The 10,000-nt window shown below is 45.5% G+C and overlaps 1 protein-coding gene across 1 annotated transcript in view; it reads left to right on the top strand.

Moving 5' to 3' along the window:
- gpc5a (glypican 5a) overlaps nt 1–10,000 on the top strand; it is a 144,521-nt gene that overhangs the window by 89,442 nt on the left and 45,079 nt on the right. Inside the window, 1 exon segment of the mRNA XM_072657967.1 lies at nt 3,943–4,108. Coding sequence (XP_072514068.1) covers nt 3,943–4,108 — 166 coding nt within the window.

Below are 10,000 nucleotides of genomic sequence, written 5' to 3'. Positions count from 1 at the left end.
CAGAGCGTTCCTCGAGCTGCCTCGCCCTCTACGAGGACATCAGAAGAGTAAAATCACACCCGGACGAGGAGTCCTCCCACGCTAGCACGCTAATCATCTTTCCACTCGGTGTTTGTTTTGATGTGGCCGAGCTGTTAGCTGTTTAGCGCTATCGACCCTGTTTGAGACGCTTAAATTCTCTCGTTTCTCGACGTCTTGAAGTGAAGCGGTTCTGGAAACTAAAGCAAAGGTTCTTCTCCTCCGTTCTGATTGAGTTACTGTAGCGGCTAAAGTCCAGGATTAGCCGCTAATGCTGAGGATTATGGCGGGGAGGGAAATCTCGTAATTAGCTCGCTACTTATTCTGCACTCAAAACAACTGAGTCTCCAGTTGAAATCTCTCAGTAAAATCTCACTTCATAACAGACATGTACTGATCTTTGAGGAACATCGTGGATCTGCTGCTAATGCTAGTGTTAGCGTAGCTGCGCTCCCTGTGTAAAATATTAATATAGGAGTCAGAACTGAAAGAGGGGTAGATCCACATGCAGGCCTAAGTGTTAGCCATGAGTAATACATGTAATACCTATTAATAAGAATTACTGTATTAAGCTTTAGTGTTAGAAATATGAAGCATTCATATTAAGCACAGTGTAGAGATTTGGATAAAGTGTTCAGCAGAGTATTAAGTAAAGTATTAAGTAAAGTATTAAGTAAAGTATTAAGTATACGTGCTAAAGATTAAAGCAGCATTATTATAAGTGGAAGCATTAAGTATTCATAATAAGTATTAAGTACAGTTATGGTTACTAAATATTTTGTACTTAGTGCGGATATAGACTGTAGGGTATGGGTATAGACTGTAGGGTACAGGTGTAGGGTATGGGTATAGACTGTAGGGTATGGGTATAGACTGTAGGGTACAGGTGTAGGGTATGGGTATAGACTGTAGGGTATGGGTATAGACTGTAGGGTATAGGTATAGACTGTAGGGTACAGGTGTAGGGTATGGGTATAGACTGTAGGGTATAGGTGTAGACTGTAGGGTATGGGTATAGACTGTAGGGTATAGGTATAGACTGTAGGGTATAGGTATAGACTGTAGGGTATGGGTATAGACTGTAGGATATGGGTATAGACTGTAGGATATAGGTATAGACTGTAGGGTATGGGTATAGACTGTAGGGTATAGGTATAGACTGTAGGGTACAGGTGTAGGGTATGGGTATAGACTGTAGGGTATGGGTATAGACTGTAGGGTATGGGTATAGACTGTAGGGTATAGGTATAGACTGTAGGGTATGGGTATAGACTATAGGGTATGGGTATAGACTGTAGGGTATGGGTATAGACTGTAGGGTATAGACTGTAGGGTATGGGTATAGACTGTAGAGTATGGGTATAGACTGTAGGGTATGGGTATAGACTGTAGGGTATGGGTATAGACTGTAGGGTCTATAGAGGCTATAGTATAGTGGCTATAGAGGATGGGCTCTTTAATGTTGTAGAGAGTAGATAAGAAGGCAGAGGCGTCCCTCAGGAACGACGGCGAGCACATTCAGAGTAGAACGGCTGATAAGAGACGAGGAGGAGAAGATAAAGGCCTTCTCCCCTGCAGGGCCTCCGCCATGGTCAGACACACACACACACACACACACACACACACACACACACACAGAGGTGTTCTGCACTGGCACGCTGCAGACTGTGTGTGTATGAGTGTGTGAGTGTGTGTGAGTGTGTGTTTGATAGTGTGTGTGTGTGTGTGTGTGTGTGTGTGTGTGTGTGCGCTAGGCCGTGATTGACAATAGCGAGGAGGAGTTCTCCGTAATGCCCTTTTTCTCATTTCTCTGCGCTCGGCTCCCTCGGGTGATAAACACTTCAGCTATATTTTGAAGGACGTGGACAAAAAGACGGAAACGGGGGAATGTGGAAATGCTGCTGCACTCCAGGGAACACTGCACCAAGGCTAATGATGGAAACACAAACATCTAACATCTAACAGATAAAAACAATACTGCATCTTCAACTGAACAATAACAGCACTATTCCCACCTTCAATCATCATCATCATCATCATAATAATAATAATGATAATAATGATAATAATGATAATGACGCATTATAAAATACAGTAACATAGAGGCTGACCTTTTTATCATCAGCTGTGGCGAGAGCTCCTGATACCCTGACCACATTTTAAACATTTAGGACTGTTGGACTCTTCTTTACTCATCCTGAGGTTCTGCTGCTGGGCTGAACTTGTAGGACGGTCTGATCTGGTCATGCTGGTCAGCTGTTCCTCTTGTAGATGATTTAGTGGATGGTGGAACAGCAGCTGATCTCTAACTGTTCTGAGATCTGTTTAAACCCCTTCCCAGACTCCTCTGCACCTCCACCCTTCTGTCTGAAGGCCTCAGAGAGCTCTCTGGATCTGACCATGGTGATCTTCTTCACCCCTCACTTCAACCATCAAGATCAGACCAGACTAAACAGAGAATTTCCCCACTGCGGGACTAATAAAGGATTATCTTATCTTAAACGTGTAATATCTATAAACCCAAACAGAACCTTCTCCACTGAGCTGAGGAGCGCTGGAGGAACCGGAACCACCTTCACCTCAGCACAGTGTGTGGTATCACTCCGCCCACTTTGCTCCGGTCTGAGGGTGGAGCAGCTCTGCAGGGCGGGACGTGATGAGGAGGAGGATGCAGTTCCGGTTCTAGATCCACCGTGTAAACGAAGTCTATCAGTGAATCTGCAGATGTGGGATATTAGTGTAGATGAGCATCACAGGACTCAGAGTTTGGTGTGATGGTCCCTAACTCTCCCCCCACTCACCCATCACTAATCCATTAGCCATGCCAGTCGCTACGCTAACACACATCTTCCAGAGTAGCTAATTAGCGCCGACAATCGTGCCGGCCCGTTGAGTCCTACCTGCCTGCTGAACACAAACAAACACCGCTCTCAGCGTCTGAGCGGCGGTCTCGCATTTCAATCAGGCAATTAAAGCCCCCCAACACACGCAGCGCCAACGCTCACGCTGTAATTAGCGCAGGGAGTCGACCCGCAGATGTGGATCCATTAATGATGAAGGGGAGCTGGAGGGGACACTGTGTGTGTGTGTGTGTGTGTGTGTGTGTGTGTGTGTGTGTGGTGAGGACGTGTGCAACGTACTGTACTTTTATTTTGCTGTGGCGGTGATGGAAGTGCCGTTAGCAACGTTAGCGCATTTACACACATCCACATTCCCTCTGTATTAATTATCTGATTATTATTCACTTAACTAGTGCAACTGTGTGTGTGTGTGTGTGTGTAGTGTGTGTGTGTGTGTGTGTGTGTGTGCTGTACGTACACATGCTCCATTCTCATTACCGCGCTGAAGGACAACAGAACAAAACACACTCTAATAACTATAAATATCTGTGTGTGTACGCAGGCATTAAAGAGCCCGTACCCTCCGCTACCCCTCGAGATCCACTATTCTGATCTCCACAGAGCACAGTCTGATCTAATCGGACTGTTTCCAGCCTCCCTTTATCCCTGACAAACACACACACACACACACACTGTGCTCTGTTCAGATTCATTTAAAAAGGTGAAACACTTTTAAACGCCAGTGTCAGTGGGCGGAGCTAACCAGTTTTAACGTGGATGGGTGGAGCTAAACTGCTGTAGGCTGAATGGGTGGGGCTAAACTGCTGTAGGCTGAATGGGTGGGGTTAAACTGCTGTAGGCTGAATGGGCGGGGCTACACTGCTGTAGGCTGAATGGGCGGGGCTAAACTGCTGTAGGCTGAATGGGTGGGGTTAAACTGCTGTAGGCTGAATGGGCGGGGCTACACTGCTGTAGGCTGAATGGGTGGGGCTAAACTGCTGTAGGCTGAATGGGTGGGACTAAACTGCTGTAGGCTGACTGTGGGTTGACGTGTGTGTGTGTGTGTGTGTGTGTGTGTGTGTAGCTCCTACAGGGCCGCTCTATCCCGAAGCTGGGCACTCTGGACCTGATCGAGACAGGCAGCGGAGACACGGAGGGTCCGTACAGCGGAGACTGCGACGATGAGGACGGCTGCTGGGGGTCTGGGAACGGTCCTGGGGAGAAGAAGCCTGCTGTCAGGACCACCAAACGTGAGTAGAAGGTGTCTGGCGGTTGTTGCTAGTGACAACGGTGGACTGAAGCTTATAGAGATTCAAAGAGCCGTGAACAGCCAATCATATTGCTAGATCAGAACGCACCATGGCGATGATATTTATATAATGAAAAGAATCAAACCTGCAAGCTTCCTGCAACTGAGCCAGCGCTTAGACAGTTGCTCCACTCCAGCCAGCGCTTAGACAGTTGCTCCACTCCAGCCAGCGCTTAGACAGTTGCTCCACTCCAGCCAGCGCTTAGACAGTTGCTCCACTCCAGCCAGCGCTTAGACAGTTGCTCCACTCCAGCCAGCACTTAGACAGTTGCTCCACTCCAGCCAGCGCTTAGACAGTTGCTCCACTCCAGCCAGCGCTTAGACAGTTGCTCCACTCCAGCCAGCGCTTAGACAGTTGCTCCACTCCAGCCAGCGCTTAGACAGTTGCTCCACTCCAGCCAGCACTTAGACAGTTGCTCCACTCCAGCCAGCGCTTGGACAGGAGTCTCACCGGCGTCTGTGTTACTGCAGATCATTAGTATTGTGTAAACAGCTCGGCTTGGGGAGGTGGCGTAAAGCTGCAGGCAAGGTGAGCGTGTGCTGCGTACACCACGACTGAACATTCAGAGACACGCTCCGACACGTCCTCACTTCCACGCTCCCTAAACAACAGGAACGCTGTTCGGATCGATAGGAGCGGCTGCATTTTGTGTTAGCGAGACTCTTGGAGAGCTTTAGGCATCTGTAAGGAGTTATCTCTAATAATGAACATGTACAGAAGTGTCTCGCTCACACACACACACACACACACACATGCAGTACGCTTCAGCACTCACAAACACCCTCTCTCTGCAGATTCCTCCACAGTGTGGATTAGCGCGTGAATGCTAAAACACAGTGGGCAAATTGCCCAGTCAAATTTGGTCTGACCTGCGATCCCCAGGGGACGCCCAATTAGCATATTATTGCTAACCCTGGAGCAGCTACTTATCAGCGTTACTTTTGTTTCTCCAGACCTTAAAGGGCCAAACAGCACCAAAACCACTTCTAATTTAATCTGGTAACAAAGCCACGCCCATTCAGCCTACATACAGTTAGCCACGCCCATTCAGCCTACAGCAGTTTAGCCCCTCCCATTCAGCCTACAGCAGTTTAGCCCCTCCCATTCAGCCTACAGCAGTTTAGCCCCTCCCATTCAGCCTACAGCAGTTTAGCCCCTCCCATTCAGCCTACAGCAGTCAGGTCCTACCCAACTGCTTTCTGAATGAAACGCAGTATGGGGCAGCCAATCAGTACAGAGGTCATTTACATATATGAGTCTAATAGGACTGTAAGAGGGTGCAGAGGCTGAATGGAGGGTCTGGGTCTTTAAGGAAAACTCTCTGAGTGCTGCTGACAGGAACTTTGCAGAGACGTGCTTCTCGGATATTGGGAGCTGGCGAATGAGGGAGCGTGAAATCGTCCAAGTTTCGCTCTGCTTTATGGGGTGAGGTTTGAACAGTTCGGTTGCCTGGTTACCGGGACTGGCGCTGCGCTCCGGACACGTGTTCTTGATCTCTAACAGCTTATATCTCGCTAAAACTGGGTTCTGGACAGATCTGTGGCCAAAACTCTTACCATCTGCTTCAGTTCTCTGCCATTTCTCCGCTGCACGTCCAAATTCTGGAGATTTCCGTTGGCTGATCAGTGGGTGTCGATCGCTGGCTAGCACCAACGCACTCTCAGACGGTTCTGACTCCAGCAGCCTGCATTAAAGAGCCCGTACCCATCACTTCCCCCTGAGCTCCACTAACAGCGTCCACGGTCCTGAATCAGAGTCCCAGTGCATTCCTGCATCTTCATCCCCAACAGGACATGATACACCAATTACCCCCCCCCTCCCCAAACACACACACACACACCCATTCCCATCAGCCACCACAGACACAAAACCAACGCTGTCATACTGCAGAACGGCCTTTCAGAACCCAGTGTCCACAAACTGCTGTAGGCTGAATGGGTGGAGCTAAACTGCTGTAGGCTGAATGGGTGGAGCTAAACTGCTGTAGGCTGAACGGGAGGGGCTAAACTGGCTGAACAGGAAGAGCTGATCTGCTGTAGGCTGAATGGGCGGGGCTATGGTGATGTGGGTTGGATGGGAGAAAAGTGATTATAAAAGGGAGTGAAGTTTCCATGGTAACGACCCTTTAATGTCTCTGCAGTTAGCAGTTCAGGACTCCTGGCTCCTGCTAATGGTGTGTGAAGCTGTGGTAGGAATTCTGGGTAGGGAAGCTCAGTTCGGTGCTGCCCGGCTTTCCCCCCTCTCCAGACGTTCCTCTCTGTCGAACAGATGAATAATGGAAATTGGAGCAAAGACAATTACAGACAAGCGAGACGCCGCTGCTCGGCCCATCTGCTGATTTCGCCGTCACCCCGCTGCCTGTAAATCAGCCTCCGGAGGCTTTTTCACCCCCTCTCCACCTCCACCCCCTATCATTCTATCCCTCAATCAGGCCGTTCTGATTAATCGCCTCCCCTTCGTCTTCTGGGCGGCGATGTCACGGGTCATCACAGCGCCGTCATCTCCGCAATAACATTTCTTTCAGCTCCTGTCAGCCTGTCGCCGTCCGGCCGCCTCTGTTCCAGCCTGCGCTGTAATTTATGACTCGCCACATCACTTTCAGTCATCCATCTCGCTTCCCACAGAGCTAGGGCCACACCCCTTCAGCAAACCCCGCCCCCCTGCTTATGGACAGCAGCTGGGCTTCACATCTGAGGCTGAAAGTGCAGCTAATCTTCTGATGGAGATCAGAAAAAGGCCAGATCAACAGAAGAAGCGCGTTTCTCAACTCACCGAGGTCATTCAGGGTGACCAAACATTCATTTCCTGGCAAGCCGACCTTTTAACCCCTGGAGGGACAGCCCAAACTTTGTTGTCTTCAGAGCTTCCACTGCTTCTAAAGGCTTTTACTGAGAGACATGCTGTCGACTTTCAACCTCGTATTTACTGAGGACTAATATCTCCTAGTGTATAGGAGTGTTTATTGAGGGTGTTTATGGACTAATATCTCCTATTCTAGTGTATAGGAGTGTTTACTGAGGTGTGTATGGACTAATATCTCCTATTCTAGTGTATAGGAGTGTTTATTGAGGTGTTTATGGACTAATATCTCCTATTCTAGTGTATAGGAGTGTTTACTGAGGTGTGTATGGACTAATATCTCCTGTTCTAGTGTATAGGAGTGTTTACTGAGGTGTGTATGGACTAATATCTCCTATTCTAGTGTATAGGAGTGTTTATTGAGGTGTTTATGGACTAATATCTCCTATTCTAGTGTATAGGAGTGTTTATTGAGGGTGTTTATGGACTAATATCTCTATTCTAGCGTATAGGAGTGTTTATTGAGGTGTTAATGGACTAATATCTCCTATTCTAGTGTATAGGAGTGTTTATTGAGGGTGTTTATGGACTAATATCTCCTATTCTAGTGTATAGGAGTGTTTACTGAGGTGTGTATGCACTAATATCTCCTGTTCTAGTGTATAGGAGTGTTTACTGAGGTGTGTATGGACTAATATCTCCTATTCTAGTGTATAGGAGTGTTTATTGAGGTGTTTATGGACTAATATCTCCTATTCTAGTGTATAGGAGTGTTTATTGAGGTGTTTATGGACTAATATCTCCTATTCTAGTGTATAGGAGTGTTTATTGAGGTGTTTATGGACTAATATCTCCTATTCTAGTGTATAGGAGTGTTTATTGAGGTGTTTATGGGCTAATATCTCCTATTCTAGTGTATAGGAGTGTTTATTGAGGTGTGTATGGACTAATATCTCCTATTCTAGTGTATAGGAGTGTTTATTGAGGTGTTTATGGACTAATATCTCCTATTCTAGTGTATAGGAATGTTTATTGAGGTGTGTATGGACTAATATCTCCTATTCTAGTGTATAGGAGTGTTTATTGAGGTGTTTATAGACTAATATCTCCTATTCTAGTGTATAGGAGTGTTTATTGAGGTGTTTATGGACTAATATCTCCTATTCTAGTGTATAGGAGTGTTTATTGAGGTGTGTATGGACTAATATCTCTATTCTAGTGTATAGGAGTGTTTATTGAGTGTGTTTATGGACTAATATCTCCTATTCTAGTGTATAGGAGTGTTTATTGAGGTGTTGTGGACTAATATCTCCTATTCTAGTGTATAGGAGTGTTTATTGAAGTGTTTATGGGCTAATATCTCCTATTCTAGTGTATAGAAGTGTTTGTTGAGGTGTTTATGGGCTAATATCTCCTATTCTAGTGTATAGGAGTGTTTATTGAGGTGTTTATGGACTAATATCTCCTATTCTAGTGTATAGGAGTGTTTATTGAGGTGTTTATGGACTAATATCTCCTATTCTAGTGTATAGGAGTGTTTATTGAGGTGTTGTGGACTAATATCTCCTATTCTAGTGTATATGAGTGTTTATTGAGGTGTTTATGGACTAATATCTCCTATTCTAGTGTATAGGAGTGTTTATTGAGTGTTTATGGACTAATATCTCCTATTCTAGTGTATAGGAGTGTTTATTGAGTGTTTATGGACTAATATCCCCTATTCTAGTGTATAGGAGTGTTTATTGAGGTGTTGTGGACTAATATCTCATGTTCTAGTGGTCAGAAAGACTGACAGCCAACACTTTAATCTGTTTTTAATATTCACAACATGTCTACAGTTTTCAGGCTTATTATTCAGCATGGACTGCAGAAAATTTCTCAGATCCTTTTGTTTTATTTATTTATTTGGAGAGAGAGCGAGCGAGCGAGTGGCCTTGTAATTGGTAGAGTATAATTATTTGGAAATTGCCTGCTATTACTGTATGAATAATGCTATTTGCATTCAAGTGTAACAGTGTTTTTAGAATTACTCTGTGACCTTTTAATTCACCCCGTTCATTTCAGTATAATTCTGTGGTTTTTTACATTTCTTATCTCTCAGAATGAAAGACTTATGTCTTGCCCCCGGTGTCTTGTTTGTCTGTGCGGTGCAGATTGAATAATCTCCTAATAAGATTAGCTTTGATTAATGTTAATTCGATTCACATGCAGCCTTTGCTGGGGCTGCGGCTCAACTGCCGGCTGAATGTTAAAAACCAGAGAATCCAGACGCAGCTTCGCTTCTTCAGGAAAACTTGTTGCACAGCTTTGAGCTCCTCTGGCTCTCAGACTCGGATCCCTGTTCAGGCTCAAAGGGACAGTCTGATAAACTCTACAGTACCCCCTCTCCTCCGCGGTACCCCAGTCTGCCCTCTCTTTGACACGCCATCACATTCAGCTTCCCAGGCTCACAGCGCTGTTAGCTTAGCATGTAGCACTGTTCATATTCCTCCTGATCTGACTGTTATGAGGAGGGGGAATCTGCACAGTACTAACGTAAGAGCCGAGGAGAGAGAGGACCATACTCTGCTCATTTCTGTCACAGATTTATAAGATTTATTTTCAGAAATTGATATTTTGTCAATACATTTTCTAGTGTTTTAATATTTCTGATTTTTATTCATTGAATATCATTAAATATTATTAGATTTATCCGTTTATAATTTGTATAATAATATGAAGTTTTTAATATTTATCAGTTAATTTATAATTGATAATATTGATATAATTGATTTTTGATAATTCATTTTTATAATTAATAATTTTATTAATGGCTATTTATTTTTATTATTATGTTTAAGTAATTTAAATATTTTATATAATCACGACATCACTCTCCTGACTCCACACTGCCCGTGCTTCAGTTCTCCTGACCTGCTGCTAACACTGCCCCCGGAGGTGAACCAAGGTCTCACCTGGCGCCCCATCAATGTGACCCGCGCCTCGGCCAGCGCGAGAGTCGGCGAAAGCAGAGAGCGGCAGGCGTCGCCGAGT

This window comes from Salminus brasiliensis, chromosome 15, assembly GCF_030463535.1.
Source record: "Salminus brasiliensis chromosome 15, fSalBra1.hap2, whole genome shotgun sequence".
NCBI lineage: Eukaryota > Metazoa > Chordata > Actinopteri > Characiformes > Bryconidae > Salminus > Salminus brasiliensis.
This window is presented reverse-complemented; position numbering and strand designations above follow the sequence as displayed.